This window comes from Dermacentor albipictus, chromosome 1 (assembly GCF_038994185.2).
Source record: "Dermacentor albipictus isolate Rhodes 1998 colony chromosome 1, USDA_Dalb.pri_finalv2, whole genome shotgun sequence".
Lineage (NCBI taxonomy): Eukaryota > Metazoa > Arthropoda > Arachnida > Ixodida > Ixodidae > Dermacentor > Dermacentor albipictus.
This window is the reverse complement of record NC_091821.1, coordinates 267196462-267217691: the sequence shown is the minus strand read 5'-3', so window position 1 is coordinate 267217691 and position 21230 is coordinate 267196462. Positions and strand designations below refer to the sequence as shown.

The following is a 21230-nucleotide window of genomic DNA, read 5'->3' as shown; positions in this document are numbered from 1 at the left end:
TCGAGCATACCATATACGCAGATGACATCACCATGTGGGTGTCCAAAGGAACCCCGGGCATGGTGCAGGACATCTTGCAAGAAGCAGTGAACGCCATAGAAGAATTTCTAATTCCCACAGGACTCAGATGCTCGCCTACCAAGTCGGAGCTGCTCGTACGCAGACCCACGCAGAAGGGCCGCAGGCCATACTCGTCAGACTTCGATTATAATCAAGAACTTACCGTACGAACCACTTTGGGACACGCCATACCGTGCGTCGATAAAATCAGAGTCCTGGGTATGATCGTAGAGACTAAAGACGTCAATGCCTCTACGGTTCAGAAGCTCATCACCAAAACCAACAACGCTATTGGGCTCATCAGAAGAATTGCCAATAGACACAGGGGCCTCAAGGAACATAATCTCATCAAACTCATACATGCGTTCGTCACCTGTCACTTCGCATACGTTGCGGCAATGCTCAATTGGACACGATCTGAAAGAGACAGACTGAATGCCCAAATCAGAAAGGTCACCAAGCAAGCCCTCGGCATTCCAACCAGCACCAGCAACGAGAAGCTGGGGCACCTGGGCATGCACAACACCCTGGAAGAAATTGCCGATGCCCAGCAGCGCGCCCAGCTTGCTAGGCTTTCGACGACGCCTCCGGGGCGCACGATCCTAGAGAAGCTAGGCTTTGCACAAGGAGACATAGAAAAAGACTTTGCGGACCTCCCACGGGACATCCGCGCCAAGATCATGGTCCGCCCTATACCCAGAAACGTACACCCCGAAAACAGGGGCAGACGACAAGCGAGAGGACAATTCCTTCTTAACCAAGCCTTGGCGAACCGTGAACGCTCAGCTTTTGTGGACGCGGCGGCATACACGGGAATCAAAGCTTTCGCAGTGGCGGTTGTGGACGGCCGTGGATCCACAAGATATGCAGCCACGGTAATTGCAAGGAAGCCTGAACAGGCCAAACAGGTTGCGATCGCTGTTGCGCTCACCGACGACAATCTTTCCCATATCTACAGCGACTCAATAGCCGCTATCAGAGCATTCCAAAAGGGCACGGTCTGCGCACAGGCTCTCAGGATTGTTGCAAAGAAAGAGATTAAGAACCACTTCATATACTGGTTCCCGGCACACTTAGGAGCAAATATCGGCGACGTCCCCAACCTTAACGAGGCGGCACACGAGGCTGCGCGCGCGCTTACAGACCGCGCGGCTTCACCCAACCACACGGAGAATAAGGACGCGCCCACTACATACAATGAAATCACTAAACACTACTACCTACAACGCAGACAGTATAGCACGCCACACCGCACGCTCACTCGAGCTCAAGGGGTTACACTCAGAATGCTACAGACAGACACATACCCCACTCAAAATAGATTACACCATTACATGCCTGAGCTCTACGACAAGTCTCATTGCACCAATTGCAATACATCCCTTAACGTATATCATTTACTCTGGCCGTGCTCGCTAGCTCACGTAAACTACAACCAGGACAAGCGCAAGTTTGAAGAGGCAATCCGGAGTGAAGAACTCGCTCTCCAACTCTGGGCCATCCAGCAGGTCCACGACGCCGCCAGGAAACTCAACCTCCCGGTTCCGTCGTGGGAGACGCCCGCTCCATGAGAGCCCAAAGCTCTCGTGGCCTGCAGGACCTGAATAAAGTTGATTTCCTTCCTTCCTTCCTTCCAGAGTGATTGCTGGTGCCCGCGTGTCTGCCAGAAAATTCTACACCATTCGCGTCGCGCATACATCAAATAAGATTACGCAAGGTTCGGTGACAACAGAAAGCGGATAGAACCATCGATAACGTTCGAGAAACTTCCGATACATGTAGGTGTATACTGCGCTGTGCGATGACATTTGTTAGGCGGTGAAACGTGGTCACCCGATAAAGATAAACAAGTACACGCATCAATGTTTATTGATCAGCCGTATCAGTAAAAGCAATGTTTTTGCGTTAGCACTCATAAACTGCAGATATGTTATTTGCACATTGAATCGAACACTCATTCGGCGTTTGAAACAGCTGACTTCAGAGCCCCCTGTTTGGGGCGACATGAAATACGAAATTAACATTGGTTCAAGCACATGGGCTGAGGTCTTGACGAAAACGTAAATAGGAGCTATAGATGGTAGGTACGAGGGAGAAGCGCAGAAATAAGAGACACGGAGCGGTATTTCCAACGTATTTATTAACATAGCATATATACGTGTATACACATCACAGAGCGAAGAAAGTCCATGAAATTTGCGCATGCACCGAAAGGTTTTCGCAACCCATGGGCGCTTCGTGATTTGGAGTGTGATTTCACTCTAAATGACCGGCACCGTCGGCTTACCTGACGGACCTGGGCGCGATGCCAAGGTCTGTCTCTCTGTCACAGAAACGCGCATTGTGAATGTTTGTAGGATTGAACATAGCCTAATATATTTCACTTATTATTTACACTCTAAATCAAGGTTGTTTCTACGCTGATTACTGGCATGTAGTCCCCCCCCCCCCCCCATGGTAGAGCGTTTTGGCTGAGAACAAATCTGTTCGACTAAATTTTCGTCAAGGATTACTCTTGCAATACTCTGGCCGATCCAGGAGTGCGGAAAAGCGGCGCACGCCTGCGCAAGTCTACAAACCCTATTGAGCAAGTTTTGGGATCATTCCAGTTGCAACGATAATCAGCTATAGCGATCAGATTTCAAGGTTTTGTGAGTGTGGTTTTAAGTATACTATAACCGTAACGAGAAAGAGTGACGAGGGAAAACAAATTATATATAGCCTAGAACTAAATAGAAAGTTCCAATCCGAGGTTTCGGTGTGGCGCGCAGATGCAGTTGTCATCGCGTTTTAGAGGGTTAATTCTGAGTAATGACAGTATTTCTTGGTGTTTTAAAATTAATCACTTTAATAGAATAGCAGAACTGCAGCCTGCCCTTTTATTTCCATGCGGTAAGATATGGCAGGATAATCAGACAGACTCAATGAAGCATTTGACACTGATTATGCGCAAGAAAATTTTTGACTACAGGAAATAAAAGATACGTTTTGGGAACGATGTATAAAACAAATTAGGTAACGCTAAGTAAAATTTAGAACTCATGTAGCACACAACGCGCAGCCGAATTCGGATTATCACAGTCTTAAAGGAACGTCAGAAAGGTTTAAGTATTTGCCAATCTCACTGAGAAGAACATTTCTGAGTTCGTAGTGCTGGCTTTTATGATCACGACGTGGGGAGGGACATGCGCGTTGCTTATTCAAACACTCTACCTTGAAAAGTTCGCTTTGGATTCTAGACAGCACTTCTGCGAGTTTCTCATTGACGACGTCACTGCTTGATTTCATCCGAGATCGTAAAATCGACATCATGGAATCGCACGATAGTACTCGCTCTAGAGAATACACAGCCCCTCTGCTAAGCCTCGCACCTAAAAGCAACTTCGCTGCAAGCAACGCCATCGTGCGGTTCACGCGGAGCGATTGCATAATAGCCTTGTCCTGGTACACGAGAACGTCGCGACCGTACAAGATGTGCAGCTCCGCGACGCTATGATTTTCGACCAAACCTATCGCAAGGTGCTTCCGGAGAATGTCAAGGTCTCCCGAATCGCCTTGCACAAGATGCAATTCCACGATGCTCGAATTGACGCGGAGCAAGTCTTCAAAAGCGAGTGGCACTGCATCGTCATCCCCACCGATCGCCCAGCGGACCAAGGTGAGGGACGTGATGGAGCGAGATTGTGCAAGACCTTGAAGCAAAACCAGTGAAGTGTCGGGAGTTGAGGGAAATTTGAGCTCGACATTCTCTAGAATCAGGCTGTCACTGAAAAGTTTGGCTAGGGACTCGGCGCCCATGTCGCATATTTCTTCATTGCTATCGATGGACAGGGTAGTCAGAGTATCCTTGAGGAAAGGAAGAGCCTCATACACAGCGTTCGCTTCCGGAGCGTATGTGCAAAAGAATTTAAAATTGCGGAATCGCATTCCGTCGATTGTTATGGCTTTCACCAACAACTTAGCTTGACAACCCTCGTAACGAACCGAAACCCTGTGGCACAAAGAGTTCTTGATCAAGAACCGTAGCAAGTGCTCATACTCCGCATCAACGCCCTCTATATTCACGATGCCCAGTAGCTGTAGTGTCGAGTTGCGGGACAGACCATCAAACAACACCAGCGCGCTGTGGCAAGGAATCGCACAACCACTGAAGTGAAGTTCTTGCAGCGACCAATTCCTGGCAATTGCGTCTGACATGGCCGCCGGTGACACATCTACCAAAGAAGGCACATCTATTCTAAGCGTGCGAAGCGCACGGCATTGAGCGATAATGTCTGCAAGGTCTTCCCAGTCGGGGCAATTTTCGTTGGCTACTGCGCATGATGCGTCCAGGATAAGCTCGAGGCATTTAAGCGTTTCGCTAGTGGCCACTGCGCGCGCCAGGGGACTCAGAGCGGAATGGAACGTGGAGCGCGAGGTGATCTTGAGTTCAGCGGGCGTTACTTTCGTGGCGAGGGCATGCAAAGCTGCTTCCCAGTTGCAGTCTACATTCAAGTGCAGTTTCGTGATGCGTGCCTCAAGCAACTGAGAAACTGTGTTACTTGCGATCGACTTTCGACGTTCTGTCAGTTCCACCTCGTTGAGTTGATCGTGATCTTTGATACTGGCGACAATCGAGTGCAGTGACTGTTCGTCAACGTTCAGATTTATCAGGACTAGTTTGCCGAGACTCCTGTTGCGTTCCAAGAGGGCTAGCAGGTCACTTGCATCTGACTCGGACAAGGAGAAATCAGCTAGTACGAGCTCGCTTAGTTGCTCCGCGCCGTCCCGGAACAAGCTGCGAATGGAGAGGCTCTCTACATTATGCTCGGAATTTCGGAGCTCGACCGACATAGCACGCTTGCTCAGCTGAAGAAGCTTCCAGAAAATTGCAGAGTGTTGCGGCCTTACGACGCACGCGGTCAAGGTCACGGCACGTACACATTGGTGCTGGCGGAGTAACCACAAGCACAAGGTGAGTATCTGGATGTCTTCAGATGTTCGAAGTTCTTCGGGAACGTTTGATATGGTGCTGCAGGAGAGTGCGTTCTCGGAAAGCTCTAACAATTCGACGCCGCCATCGTTCAATAGCTGGTTCCACCGTCGCAGGTAGTTGAGTGCCCAACACCGAGTACGCTCGCCATCACCGTTGCATGGGGCCGTAAGGGGAGGTAAGGAGTCGTTTCCACGGAAACGCTGGTCGGCGAGTTGGAAGATCTGCAGAACGCATTCGGCAGACTCGAACACGCTGGCGTCTGTCTTATGTAGGAGTTGGCTGAACTCGAGCGAAGCAACGTTGGTAGTCCTGCTCTGGACCTGGATCGAGAACAAAAAATCCGTAATTTGCATTGTTGGAGGGATTTGTCACTCGTGTTGCGCAAACGTAACTTGAATATGGCTGTTAAGCACTTGCACTAACATTCAAAACATACTAAAGCACACGTATAAGCCCATATAATATAATACCGATTTTTCTTTTTTTCTATTCAAGTGCCCGGTATAAGAGCATAATGTTCGGTCAGGGTTCTCATGGTTAATCGTTAACTAAAGGCAAGTAGAAGGTAGAGGGAGAACGTTAAATAAATAAATAAGAAAAAAAAAACGTATGTAAACGAGGAAATTAAACCCAGTTTGACCCGGAAAAGCTACGCTAAGGCAACGGTTATAGAACAGCTAAAGAGTAGATAAGTGATAAGCGGTGGGTTCATCTATATTGCAAGGTCGTGATGTGCTTCTTAATTAGTCATACAGTATTGAAAATTATCACCGGCTGTTGTCTGGTGCTCACACTAAGGACATGTGTCGACCAAAGTTTCTATAGCGCCTGAACAGTGCAGAACAAACGAATCAGCTAATCCCAATCATAGACGTTCGTCAACGGTGAGTGCCACTGAAAAGGTTAGTGCCAGGCTAGTGCCACTGAAAAATTGTGACGGGCACTTGGTTTATCAGGGTCTGACCTCTGTCCCAGCACTTTGCTCACTGTGAGAGGGCGTCTAAAGATTTTGACAACGCTCACGCAGGAGAGCCCGCTGTTGGTAAAATTGAGGGTATTCGATGATAATATGCGCTATATAAGCGTTGAGGTTGTCACATAAACTACACCCTCGAGACGTTATGTCTAAACGTGGAAAAATGAGGAAAGTGTCAAACGTGTGATCAATCTTTTGGTTCGATTAGAACCGCAGAAGGAGCGAGTCAACTCTGTACAGGAGTGAAGACCTTGCCTGTTCATCAAACCACATTTCCTTGCAGAGTTTGTAATGCATGGCGTGCAGCACATTCTTGGCGTCAGCTAAGCTGAATGCAACGGGAATCACAGCAGCTATTCGTGCGCTGCAGCGACTAATCCGACTGCGAACTCATTTCTTGCGACACTCAGCTGACTCGGTAGCAGAGGTGGGCAAATGACCTCAAAATACTTGACTTCACCTCAACCTCTAATTAGATTTAAGGAGCTCACTGAACCTGTTCCACTGAGGTTGAAGTACGTTTAGGAGACCGCACTTTAACCTCATAATTGAAATTAAAGTCAAATCGTAATCCTCAACATTTCTTGAAGTTGGTGGTCGCGTTTACAATGTCAGCGATGTTACCCGTATACAAACCAAAGTAAACATGTTGTGGTGACTCTGATACAAGCAGCACAGTCATGATTACTTCATGTATTATTGAAGTGGGAGGTAAGGTGCCAAGGCAACCAGCAGGTGAGCTATCCCAAGTAACAAAGGACCTAATGAAGACACGACAAAGCATGAAACTCGAGAGATCAGATAGAATTCGCTCAACTGTCCAAGCTGATAAAAATCAGCTTAAAACAAATAAACAAATAATAACAAATGTACATCCTTTGGGTCGTATCTTGCCACACAACGATAATCGTCATCAATCTTGCTTGCGTTTGCTGCCTTGAATACGCTGCGCTCGCTACTTTCCTTTCAAGAATGCTCTGTCGTGCTTATAACGCGCATGCAGTTCGTGACTTGGAACTACCGGGCTCGCAGCTTTAAAGAAAGGAAATGCGGACAAGACAGATGACGATTATCGTTGAGGCAAATATACACCCCAAAGAGCGCAACAGTTTTAAGAGTATAGTGATGAATAGCATACAGAGGCTCCTTCTATAACTACACTCTAAAAAAAGTTTGCACCCTTTGGGGTATATATCTGCCACACAACAATAATCCTCATCTGACTTGATGCGTTTCCTTTCTTTAACGCTGCGAGCCTGGTACTTCCCAGTAACGAATGACATGCGCGTTATTAGCATAACATAGCATTCCCGACAGGAAAGTAGCGAGCGCGGCGTTTTCAATAAAGGAAACGCATCAAGGCAGATGACGATTATGGTTGTGTGGCAGATATACACCCCAAAGGGTGCAAACTTCTTTGGAGTGAATAATCGTCATCTGCCTTGCTTGCGTTTCCTTTCTTAAAAACGTCGCGCCCGCTACTTTCCTGTCGGCAATGCTATGTCATGCTGATAACGCGCATGCCGTTCGATACCGGGAAGTACCGGGCTCGCAGCGTCAAAGAAAGGAAATGCGGACAAGACAGATAACGTTTATCGATGTGTAGCAAGATACGACTCAAAGGGTGTAAACTTTTCTTACACTCTTAAAACGGTTGCACCCTTTGGGGTGTATATTTGTCCCACAACAATAATCATCAGACTTGCTTGCGTTTCCTTTCCTGAAAACTCGGCACTCGCTACTTTCCTGTCGAGAATGCCGTGTCACACTGATAACGCGCATGCCGTTCGTGACTGGGAAATACCGGGCTCGCCGCGTTAAAGAAAGGAAACGCGGGCAAGACAGATGACGATTATTGTTGTGGAACAAGATACGCCCCAAAGGGTGTGAATTTTTCTAAGAGTGTAGAGTACACTCTTAGAGGGCAAGACCCCTGCGCCCACCAGCCCGGATGTCGATGGGGCTCCCTGGGGGATTTGGCTGCGCTGGCCGTTGCCAGCGCTGGAAGGGACCTGGGAGGTTGAGGCAGCCTCGGCTGCGCCCACCTTCGGGGTCGATGGTCCCCTCTCCTCGGTTGACGGAGCAACGCTAGCTGCAACCGCCACGGGGGCAGATGGCGTAACTGCCGACTCACTGCTTGTGGGTCGGACAGACGCCGGAGGCCGTTGTGACGCTGCCCCCTGACGCGCCATATCGGCAAAGGTTTTCTTGGGCAGGTATGATACCCGCCTGCGTGCCTCCTTGAAAGTTATGTTTTCCTTGACTTTGATTGTAACCATTTCCTTTTTCTTCTTTCCAGGAAGGGCACGACCGCGATTAAGCGGCGTGCTCCCCATCACAGTTTACACAGTGGAGAGCGTTCGCACAAGCTTCAGTGGTGTGTTCGTGGGCACTGCATTTCGCACATGTTTGGCGGCCGCGGCAGCTCTGCGAACTGTGGCCGAAGCGCTGGCATTTGAAACATCGTAGTGGATTTGGCACGTACGGTCTAACACGGAGCTTTATGTAGTCGGCCTCGATTGACTCGGGTAGGACACTTGAATTGAAGGTGAGTATTAGGTGTTTGGTTGCAATCTCTTTACCATCGCGCCTCATCTTTGTTCTGCTCACTAAAGCCCTCCAAGAGCTCTGCGTCTGTCAGGGGAACCAAATCATCGTCTGAGACAACGCCGCGGGTAGTGTTCATAGTTCGGTGCGGAGTCACTGTCACTTGAACGTCCCCAAATGACACGAGACTGGATAACTTTTCAAATTGTTTCAGATCCTGGAGCACCAAGAGGAGATCTCCACTTGCCATCCTTGTTGCCTTGTAAGCTGGACCAAGGGCTTCAGTTAAAGACTTTGATACTAGAAATGGGGAGATTGCGTGTACTTGTGTATCTGACTTTTCCGAGTGAATGACGTGAAATCGTGGGAAGTTGGGTCTTTGACGTCCAAAGAACTGAAATACATCTTCGGTGCGCCCTCTTTTCTGAGGGCGATCTGCCAGGGGAGGGAAGGAACTAGCCATAGATTAATGTAATTTTCGGCAATAACACCAGCCACTCACCGTGGAGCCCTACAAGGGACGCTACAGGGACTGTAAAAAAACAGGTCCCGTAAGCGCCAGCTGTACGTTATCACTATAACCAAATATGAGATAACCTAGGTTGGTTATTCACACAAGGTTAACCCTTGCTGCCTGGAAAATTGGAAGTGAGCGGAAGCTAGGAGAAGACAGGAAAGATGGAAAGTAAGAGAAAGATAGGGTCAGATAGGGTCCCAATAGAGGATATAATAATTAGTGAAGAAGGAATTCTTAACTTGCTCCTCAACATTAATATAAAGAAATCGCCTGGACCAGATGAAATACCCAACGAATTTTTATACAGGTATGCAGTATGGGTTTCAAAATATCTTGCCATTATATTTCGGTCATCTATTACTACCGGCTGTTTCCCCAGTCCTTGGAAGCGTGCCAAAATCGTACCGATACACAAAGGCGGCGCGACAGCAGACGTCAACAACTACCGCCCGATTTCCCTTACCAGCGCATGTTCAAAATTACTGGAGCACATTGTATCAAAACACTTAATTAAATATCTGGATTACCATAAGGTATTATACAGCCGTCAACATGGTTTCAGAAGAAAACTCTCCACGACAACTCAACTTATAGAAATTGTACATGACCTCTCCCAAACCATTAATTCACGTGGACAAACCGACATAGTGTACCTAGACTTTGCAAAGGCGTTTGATGAAGTTTCTCATCCTAAGTTAATACATAAAATAGACGCCATATTTAAGAATCCCGCAATCACGAAATGGTTCGCGTCTTACCTTCTTTGCAGAGAACAGTATGTTCAAATTGGAAACTGCCAGTCTGTACCCTCCCTTGTAGAGTCTGGGGTACCTCAGGGCACGGTACTAGGACCACTCTTATTTCTCGTATTTATTATTGATATGCCTAATGAGATCACTGTACCGTTGCGCTTGTTTGCAGACGACTGCGTCATTTACAATAAAATTCAGTCGAGACAAGATCAAGAAGAACTTAACTCAAATCTTCAAAAAATTAAAAAATGGTGCGACGATTGGCAAATGGTCATAAACCCTCAAAAATCAGTGTCTATGTCTATTTCACGTAAGAAGTGTACCCTTAGTTACTCGTACTACATTGATGACAACAAACTCGAGAACGTTGAAAAACACAAATACTTGGGTTTAACGTTTACATCAGATTTACGCTGGAACACACACACAGAAAATGTGTGCATCAAATCGTTTAGAGCCCTATGGTCTTTGAGGCGCAACCTCAATCGGGCAACCCCTGAAATTAAATGTCTTGCTTACAAAACTCTAGTTAGACCAATTATTGAATATGCAAAAATAGTTTGGGACCCACACACCATAACTAACTGTTCTAAACTTGACCGCATACAAAGGCTAGCCGCCCGGTTTATATTTAATAAATATCGTCGCATCCATTCTCCAACAGAGTTATGTCAATTAGCTGATCTAGCACCACTTGAGCTCAGAACTAAATACGACAGATTAAAATTTCTCTTCGAAGTTATCCACAATCAAGTAGACATTAAACCAGATGATTATTTTGAGCTTCCCATGAACGCGTCAACGAGGCATCGTCATAGTATGTACATTTCTCCTCCACTCGCCCGCAATGATTGTTTCAAGTTCAGTTTCTTTCCTAGGGCTATAAGAAACTGGAATTTGTTACCCGACTCTCTTGTAACCTTAATGTCCTCAACTACCTTCTTGGAAAATCTTAAAAGCACCATTTTTTGTAATAACACATAGTGAATTACCCAATATGTATGAATTTACTTTTACTTGTGTGACTCCTATTGTGTCTACGACGATGCGGTGCCAAATTGTGAATGGTTCTTTATTACGTTCCCTTGTATGTTGTAGTTCATACTTTTTGATTTTTAGACAGGCTTTGTGAGCCAAAGCGTGTTGCTCGGACGCATTCTATGTATCTCTTTGTTGTTTTCTTCTCCATTCCTGTAATAGCCCGATGAGGGCTGACAGTATCAATAAATGAAAAAAGACGAAGGTTGGAGGGAGAGCGAGAGACAGGAAAAGGCAACTACCGATTTCCCCCGGGTGGGTCAGTCCGGGGGTGCCGTCTACGTGAAGCCGAGGCCAAAGGGGTGTGTTGCCTCCGCCGGGGGGCCTTAAAGGTCCGAACACCCAGCATCGGCTCAACCCCCAGGATCCCTTTTCCCCGGACACGGCTAAGCCACGCACGGTTAAACGCGGGAGGGTCCAACCCTCGTGTGCTCGGGTACGTGGTGTCGCAACACACCAAACGCCTGCTGACGCAGACGCCCCTGCGGGGAAAGAAAGTAATCTTTTGAACCTACTACGTCACGCTCAGAAGCCGAGTGTCTTACCCACTGGGCTAAAGCAACGCTTCCTAGATAGCAGGCCTGTGCGCTCTGCTTTATGACATGCTGCTTGGCCCGAAATTCTATTGCCAAGCCCGGCGTGACGGAAGCGGTGACGCCAAAATCGCCGCGGCTTACTCGGGAACGTCCCCATTAAATTCTATGGCAGTCGGACAAGGTAGTATGACGTGATGGATCGAAGTGCACCAGCCTTGTGCTAAGAGGAATTGGCCAAGCGTCTCAACGCGCGCACCTGCCTGCGATGAATTCATAACTCGAAGGACCGATCAGCGGTGTTTAAGTGGACATTACCGATTTCGCATTCACAACTCGTAAGTGCTTAGGTGTCCTCGTATTTTTCCCACCAATACTCTAAACGTATCTTGCGTATCTCGACTGCTGACCGGTTGATGCTTCCGTCCACTCTAAATCCAAACGCTTCTGGAAGGCGAACATTACCTCAGGGACTCGCTGGGTGAATCCCTTCGCATCCCATTAGGATGTGCTGACTGGTCTGGCAATTTTTGCTGCAGCATACACATGCGTCATCTTGCAAATATTTCCTCGGGTATCTTTTTGTCCTTGCGCAATGAGCTCGAGCCTCAAATAGCAAGGCACTGCCCATTGTGTTATGGTACGGATTTTCCATTCTAGTTTCTTGCCATTCTCGTAAATTTCCAAGGTCTTTTTGTCTGCATTCTTTGCGTCCAATTCGCTGCCTCTGTTTCTCCCACTTTCTTCATCCTGGTTGTCTATTTACACTTGCAATTACCCTGTATTTGGTCGCCAACTTTCTTGATCTCTTCTTCCATTCTGTGTATACGCTTTTCAGGTACAAATACTTGTGCACTTTAGCCGCCAATTTATTTTGGACGATGTTCCTGGGTCTTCAACTAATTTTGCTCTGCGCTTCGTCAAAAGGGTCCCAACACATGTCAGCGTGCACTGCCTCATTTATGGTTTTGCCGTGGGCTCCCAAAGTCAACCGGCCTACCGATTTGACAACATATCCGATTTGAAGCACAGAATGGAATTTGCAAACGTCAGCGCTGGCACAATTACTCCTTTTCAGATTCCACGCATCACCTCACATTTAAAGAGGAAAATAACCGCGACTTCGATGGGACGTGACGAAGGAGTCGCGTCTTTCAAGTCGCAATTCTTTTTTTTTTTAAACAAGTCGGACCAACTGGCCTAAAGCGCCCCCCTCTTGCACCTCATAATTATTTGGCCCTTGAGTTATCTATGTTTCATTATTGCTACATTCCGCTTCTCAGTTGTTTTCAGATGAGGTTTGTGTGGTTGAACGCTGCACCACCAGGTGGCTGCACCGTGCAGGCCGTTCGAACTTTCACCTACACTCATACAGTAAAACGCCCAGTCGGCTTGTGTTTACCGGAATACGGGACACACTAAAACTGAAAACGCACAGGGAACCCTGATCATTAGAAGGAAATTTACAGAAGCATAAAAATGGGTTGGAGTGCATACGGCAGGCATTACCAAATCCTGCGTGGAAGCTTACCAGTGTCATTGAAAAGAAATGTGCACAATCAGTGCATTCTACCGGTGCTAACATGTGAGGCAGAAACTTGGAGGTTTAACAAAGAAGCTCGAGAACAAGTTAAGGACTGTGCAAAGTGCGATCGCTGGGGAGGCCTTCGTCCTGCAGTGGACAAATTCAAGGTAAACTGATGATGATAATTATATTACTTCACAAATAATTTAGTTCATTAGGATGCCCCAACAGCCAAACGGGCGATGCTTAGGTGTCTCTTGTAAACTATTGGTCTCTTGCGCAACCGCTTGTTGCGGTGCAAAAGGCGTTCTGGTGACGTCGCCTAAGGTAGTTGCCTTTCAGCTTTTCCAGCCGTAACGTGCAAGAGAATTTTCTTTCGCTCGCTCCCGCTCTGGAGAGAAAAGGAAGGTAGGAAATCTTCGCTCCAGCTTTGTGTTCGTGTAGTATGGCACTAGCCAATTACTGTATATGTTTTTAACGGTTGATTTCATAAATTTCAGTATTTTGATAAAAACGAACATTATGCTCTCTATACAGCTTTTAGTCCACGTAGCCATCCAGTGCTATCTGTTGAAAATGCGTGAATGGACGCATGAGTCAGTTATGTATTTTTTTGTGTGCGTCTGCCTTTCTTTAACCCGCCGCCATCGTGGTCCATGACAATATTTCGTCGCTCAATCGCAAAACATCACGCCGAGTAAATCAATGCGACTGTAGGGCCTCAGCCACGATCTTAAGAGGAAGCTTTAGCTCGGGGCCAACTCCGATTTGCCTGTTCAAACGCACGCAAAAAGCACAAATGCTTTTTAGAGCGCAGCTCTAAAGCACCCGGCGAGCGTCGGCATCGTCGTCCTTGGCGTAACCGAGCGAATGAGCACAGCGAAGGATGAAGGAGCGAACGCCGCAGCGTACGATGGAAGACGGCGATAGCGAAGAGAGCGCGAGGAGGAAAGCGGAGGAGGATGTCACGGCAAAAGCGCGAGAAGAAAAGCGTAGTGCCGCGCAAGACTGACTCCGCGGCGATGATGGCTACGAGATGGCGCCAGAGTAGCGCGCGTCGTCTGTTCACCGATGGCGCCAACGGTACCATATAAGGAAACAAAGCGCTGCATTAGCGGAGGATTGTCTGCGGCGGCTGCTGCGAATCGCACCCACGCGTCACTCACTCGCTGCCTCTCGCGATCTCCCGATTTGCAAGGCAGTCGTGCCACACTTCACTCCGTTTGCAATGTGCCGCACGAGACAGCTGATTGTCCGCGCCAGCCAATATATTGCGAAATGAAAACACGTATAGAGCTGCGCTGAAATTTCGCATTAGGGAGTATCGTAATCGTCGACGGATTTTTGAGACAGCCAACCAACCGCAGTCGTTGCACTAACTTACGAAACAAATGTAAATTCTAGCGACTGTGCGAAGCAAAATTTTGATTTAAAGCCTGGATTTTTTAAAATTATACCTGATGATTGCTACGTATAAAAAAACTGAAGCATGAAGTTTACAAAATTCGTAACTCTGCACACAAAACAGACATCTCCGACAAAGCGGACAAACTTGGAATAATAATTTTGCAGCATATGTGAACTTATTGCAAAACCTGCGAGGGTTTGTCTAATGTCTTACTGACAAATGAGTGGTATATTTCAGAACGCGGAGCGCATGATAACTAATATTTATCCGCATTAGTATATTATTAATTGCAGTTTACAAAATTACGATATTTTCATTTCATTTTTATTCGGACGTTTCAGGAAATGCCGACGAAGAGAAGCAAAAAGAGTCTCTACAGACTGGGCCTACTCTTCGTTCTGCATTTCGGGTGGGTAGAGCAGCAGACCACAAACCAACAATATACTATGTACAGGGTGGAGTGGGTACATCATCAACAATATAAATGATCAAGCACACGAAAGACTTTTCAAGTCACGCACAATGCATATGGTATGAATGTACTGAATGCTGGGTGAGTTCGTATTCCATACTGACGAAATATGTCGCGAAAACACAAGGGACGAGAAAGAAACACGATACGAGCGCAGACTAGCAACTGTAGTTTATTGTCAGGCAAATATATACCATGACACAAACAAGTGTAAAAGTTTAAGGATTAGCGGCTAAATAATCAACTTCTAGTTTATGCAGTACTACAGACGACCTTGCAACGCACATGCCACCGGACCTGGGAAAAAAAAGATTGCTTGACGTAATATGAGAGTGTTGGGAGGCTAGTTGGTGTTCATCCTGTGTTCATCTACCTCGGTGTCTCGTCCCTAGCGCAGTTTAAGTTCACAAAAATATTGACGTAATAGTTCGGCGGAAACACGCAAGGTGGAGAGAAGTAATTAAGGAAAAATGAGACAACCACCCAATCGTAGGAACTGCTACCAAGGAAATTCATACTAAGTTCCTCGAGAGAAAAGCCGTGCAGTTGAAGAAAAATTTGTCCTAGCCTGGGACTCGAACCCGGGACCACCGGAACCCGGGGCATCCGCTCTACCATCTGAGCTAACCAGGCGGCTAGCAGATGGCAGGGCGAAGTTGCTGTAGCAATTGCTACGATTGGGTGGACTTTTCATTTTTCCTTAATTACTTCTCACCACCTTGAGGGTTTCTGCAGACCGATTAAGTCAAATTCTTGTCTTTGCTACGAGTTGACAGATTCGACTCCGCCCTGCCATCTGCTAGCCACCTGGTTAGCTTAGGTGGTAGAGCGGCTGCCCCGTAAAAGTGGTGGTCCCGGGTTCGAGTCCCGGACCAGGACGAATTTTTCTTCATCTGCGAGGCCTTCCTTTCGAGAAATCCATATGGGTTTCCTTTGTAGCATTGCTACGATTGGGTGAATGTCTGATTTTTTTTTTATTAAATAAAGAATGCTTCAGCAATCTGAAGTGTAAAATTGAATTCTAGGGCTTTACGTGCCAAAACCACGATTTGATCATGAGGCACGCACTAGTGCAGGAGACTTCGAATTAATTTTAACCACCACGGGATCTTGCACGTGCCCCCAGTGTACGAGACACGAGTGCTTTTGCAATTCGCCCCGTGAATTTAGATTTAGGTGCACGTTAAAGAACCCCAGGTAGTCGAAATTTTCGGAGTTCTCCACTACGGCGTGCCTCATAACCAGAAAGTGGTTTTGGCACGTAAGACCCCATATTTAATATTTTTGTTTGTTTGTTTCACGGTAGCACCTGTTTGCATCGTAGGACATATCTCGCCTATGAACTATGCGCGTTACCCAATACAGAAGGAAAGAAAGAACACTGCATCAGAAGTCGCGTATTCATTGTGCTCCTTGTTTCCGAGACTGACCTCGAACCGACGAACGTGCAGGGGCTGATCAGAGTTCTTCGTGACGTGTCGCTCTTATCGCGAGTGGCACAATGGAATTAATGAAGTTTATCTTCCTAAACAGCAGAATGCGTCGTGTCACATCGCTTTACGCACTTTTGTCTACTTTGGTTTCTAACTTTGTAACGTAGCTCTGTCAGTATACTTTTTTGCCCACCGTTCTGCCGTGTGTTCCAGACATTCGATAACCGGCGAAGAACGCGCGGTGGGCGGTACGCATTGAAATTTAAATGGAGGTGCTCCGCTGTGGTTTGGTCAGTTATCTGATATTGAAACACTGATTGCAGTCACTTGATAATATAGTCCCCTAAAACTGCCTTTTTATGCGAAAAATTGGCAATTTCCATATTGTACGTGAAAGAATATCAGGCAAACAGGAGACCTGGCACTTAACCTGTTCAAGGACTGTTTGCAATATTCTTGAAATTATGCGACAACTTGTGTATGCACTTACGAAGAGTTAACTGCTGGGCTAGTTGGTAATCTTGCATAGTGAAAAAATTCTGCGGGACAATCCGCTTCCTTTCATGGCGACGCTCTCTTTTTGTGCCTTCTGTTTTACCCACCTCACGAGCATACACAGGCAGCAGCTTGGGTAGACCGCAGTATATAGCCTAGATAATTGCTCCTGGAAGCCGATTGTCATACTGTGGTCACGATTTTGAGAAAACAGAACGCAGGCAAGAAAACATTCTTTACGACCTTGGAATGGTTGGATCAAAACAATAGCAAAGGTTTAATTAACATATCGTGGCTGGTAGCGCCAGCACGCATGTCTCGGTGCAAAATTTATAGGCAAATCTAGAAATCTCTACGGCTGTCGCCAGAAATTTTTCCCATTGTGAAATGCAGTCCGACGCATCCCTCACGAAAAAAAAAATAACGTCAACCACAGCTAGTCCTGTTGTAATCTGTAGCCTTATACTATAATCAAATAATCGTTACGAGTACTATTGCCGATCTTGCCTCTTCGCGCCGTTATAAGGCGCTGACACGCCGTGCGGCCGACGTTCGAACGATAATAAACATGGGGGACGCTGTACACTGCCACGTCTGAATTAAACAAACAACTAATTAAATTAGGTGATTTTACGTGCCGAAACCACAATCTGATTATGAGGCACGCCGAAGTGGGAGACGCCGGATAAATGTGGACTTCCTTGGTTTCTTTAACGTGCATGGAAATCTAGGTACACGGACGTGTTTTGCAGTTCGCCCCCCTTGGAAATGTACCCGCCGCGATCAGGATCGAGCCCATGACCTCGAGCTCAGCAGAGAAACGCCATAGCCACTAAGCTAGCTTCGTGGGTCGAATTCTGTTCAGTCTGTGCGCGCGAAAAAGCGCAGGTAAGTTACGGGATTTGCGGCTTTGCATCACGTTCTCGTGTTCACGGCCATCGCCGGTTAATGAGCGTGGAGCGCTGCAAAGCCTTATTTGTGTAACGCTCGCCGCTGGATGCGTGCGAATGACAGTGGTGCGAACACATTGCTCTAATCAGGGCTGACTTCTGACCTACGGCCGAGGGCGCGTGCTTAGACCGCTGTTGGCGCTTGTGAACTTTCACAAGTACATACGGTAAACCGTATTTCATGCGTGGTCTTAGACAGCGGCGCTCTTTAGCAGTTGCCTCTGCTGTGGTGCGACTATGGTACCGGTCAGGCAGGCTGGCCCTGTGCCGCCATGAAAGAATATGCATCGAATGAAAGTTGGGATTTCTTCCTTCCGGAACGGTGGTGAAATGTTGGAAAGCGCCATCGATTTAGCTCGGCCACTGCGTTCTTTCTGCTTGAGAATGTGTCTTTGGAACTTGTAGAACAAAGCCTCTTGTGCACGAAACACCGCTAGCACACTTATTTAGGCACAGAATTTTCGTCTCAGTAGCATGAACCTACGAGATGCACAAGCCTTGACGCATGCATCACGATTCTGAGCATTTGAGTGCAATTACCACCCGACTTTGAGAGCGTGGTTTTCTGCGCAGTAGAACTAGAATAAAAGTGTCCTTACTGTATATCACATTTTCCCTCTTTTACGGCGTTTCTGTTTCCCCCTGAAACTGTCTCGGATGCTTAACTGCGCGCTTTATCGCATGCTCCAACGCTAACTGCGTCAAGTCCTTATGAGCAACACAAAGAAAATCCGTGTGGAAATATTTCGGTGCCCTTCGAAATCGCCCGCTAATTATCGCGTAAAAAGTTATTCCAACGAGGATATCAGACAACGCTTCGCAGAGGCCGTCGCTACAGCAGCCGTGCAATTCAGAGCGCTGCACAATGTTACACAATCAGCGACCAGAAAGTTCATTGCACTCACTTCGGAAGGTGGCCTCACAGGCTCCGACATGGCAGTCCCCGAATTCGTTGCGGCACGGCGGCGCCACAGCCGGCTCGTGAGACAACTCAGCAGCAGGGCTATCTCGAACGAGGCTTAGCGTGGAAGCACGTAGCAATTTCGGGACACTCGAAGCCGACACCGCCACGTGTAAGGGTCGTGTATGCGGAAAGCGGAATGGGGACATAAATACTCGTCTTCGACGACGACAGCGACGCTGCTGCAGCGCAGAGCTGTTTTCAATCGCACAAAGTGCGCAGTGCTTGCGAACGTCATCTATGAGGGGGACACCAAAGGATCAGAAACGCGCTCGCGAATGGTAGGCGCTAATTTCGCCTACGTTTTCCGATGCAACCTCAGATGTGTGGGAAGGATGGCTAATGACGTAGCAGCGCAATGCCAAAGGGCCTCGGTGTCTCTCTCCTGTTCCCCGATAGCGCCAAGTCATAAAGAGCGGGATAGCAATGACAAAAATGTTTACTGCTTCTGTTCGCGTTATCCCCTCCCGCAACGCGTTGGGCTGCCCTTAACATTTGTCTCAGGGTTAAACAGAGGCGATATCACTGCGCAAGCTGCTCGTGCATGCGCACGCACACGCATGTTTACGAGAAGCTTTTATTTATTTTTTTGTTTGTTTGTTTATTATCTTTCTTTTTTTCAGCCGGGGGCCTGTGGCGTTCCTTAATCGTTCTTTCTTTTCCGCAGAGTTTTTAAGTTTGACGGACAATATAAATAATAATAGAGCTAATCATAATTACTGATCAACCTTAATTTCGTGCGCCAAAACAACCGGAGGTCGGAATATTGGCACACATATAAATAAAGAAGAGGAAAAATTAGGCAGATCGAACGCACATGTTGGAATCTAGGTGAAGCGAGCCTTTCGTGAAACCGTCAGGGAAATGCTGTAAACTTGCCCAATTTCATCCCTGCATCTTTGGCCTTTAAAGGCAGCGGTCACGCGCGCATGTGCTCTCGCGCGTCCGTGCTATACGCAGTGTGACAATTCTGTTACATGACCGTGCATTTGTTCATATTTTCTTTTCTTATTTATTTTAAATGTGTCGCCCACTCCTTGGCCAATTCCCCGTAGTCAGTATGTGCCATAGTATCAAAATGATCGTAATCATCGCGAACAAAAAAAAAAGAAGAAAAAACGCGATTGTGGCCCAACGGTTGGAGCGTCGGGCTGCTGTGTTGGAGGACCAAGGTTCGATGCCACGCACCATCGGACACGCAGTTCAATTCATTTTTTAAACGCGTTATTCGGCAAGACAGAAGCCCCCAGCCAGCAGCCATAGTCAAAAATGTCCGGGAGCTCGCTTCGCAAAGCAGGCTTCGCTTTAAAAAAACTGCTACCAAGAGAGATGGGATAAAAAAATAGAATGAAAAGGAAAGAACAGGATAAAGAGGGTACATATAGCAAACGAAAATTCAGCAATAACGCATTATATAGAGACGAAATAAAGACATGCACATAAGGTGCCGCTATGGACAACGGTGCTTAAACACCACTCGATGGCTATAAATGTGTGCATTTTATGAGGTGACGTAGATATATGGAAGGACAGAGAAACCATGAGAGCACAGGAGAAGAGTGAAGCTAGCAGAAAGGCCCAAGAGAAATTGTGAAGCGCGTAACAGAAAGCCGACAACACGTTTTGACGGTCATCGAGGCGGACAAAGTGACTGTTGTGAAGACGTTGCCTTCTGTGGAGTGGTGAGTGTCTGCTGAAAGAGGCAGGAACGTGGAAGGGCCTGTGTTCCACGATAGTCTTATGCGGAAACCATCGAAAAAAGAAGCTAATAGATCAGTGCATTGAATAATTTCGTCAATGACTTTCCACAAAAAGGGGACGTCGCCACGATTACATTTGCAGCTAAGTGACGGTAGGGTGGGATAATTATCCATACTTGAAATGGTGTTGGTGCGCGAGGACAGAAAACGAGCGTTGGTATATATATATATATATATATATATATATATATATATATATATATATATATATATATATATATATATATATATATATATATGCTCATGAATTTTTCTGCGCGCGCTCGATTATTTTACAGTTTTACTTGCTTGTGTTATTCCAGACCACTGAGACGCATTCAAATACTACTACTACTACTACTACTGCTGCTGCTGCTGCTGCTGTTGCTACTACTACTACTACATAAAATAATAATAATAATAATAATAATAATAATTATAAAAAAATAATAATAATAGTAATAATAATAATAAATTAAAGGTGTTTATTCAAGTGCACAGGAACAACCTCAAGGGTCTTGGTGCTGGCGCACTCGGCAAAACAATGCACAGGAAGAACAATTCAAGCTCACACACACACACATACACACGCGCGCACACATTAAAAAAAAATAATTTCGGAAATACAGATTTTAAAAGAGTATAAAATGTGTACACGAAGAGAATACAAAGAAAAAGTGGAGAAACAGAAGAAATGATTACATAATGACGGAACACACAACAGATATGAGAGTTTTTTGTTCAGTTATTGAAATACCTCTGCAACCCATTTCAGGAAAATATTGAAGTTAGGCATGAAGATATCCAGGCACTCTGAATGGGTGTTAAATGTCACCTGCACTCTAGCTA

General features: G+C 46.6%; 1 protein-coding gene across 1 annotated transcript; it reads right to left on the bottom strand.

The window, feature by feature from the left end:
• Positions 1-1911: 1911 nt before the first annotated feature.
• On the bottom strand, positions 1912-18963 carry LOC135915749 (NLR family CARD domain-containing protein 3-like). The gene is made up of 2 exons (XM_065448873.1): positions 18587-18963; positions 1912-5355 (listed from the first exon to the last, which is right to left on the bottom strand). The coding sequence occupies exons 1-2, from the start codon at positions 18614-18616 to the stop codon at positions 3136-3138; spliced, it is 2250 nt and encodes a 749-aa protein (XP_065304945.1). The 5' UTR covers positions 18617-18963; the 3' UTR covers positions 1912-3135.
• Between the last annotated feature and the right edge of the window lie 2267 nt (positions 18964-21230).

Excerpts from the sequence above, each read along its gene's own strand:
- LOC135915749 (XM_065448873.1), bottom strand. The coding sequence starts at position 18,616 with ATGTCGGAGCCTGTGAGGCCACCTTCCGAA. Across the intron at positions 5,356-18,586 it reads CTGTGAGGCCACCTTCCGAA|GTCCAGAGCAGGACTACCAA; the intron begins GTGAGTGCAATG and ends TTCTCGATCCAG.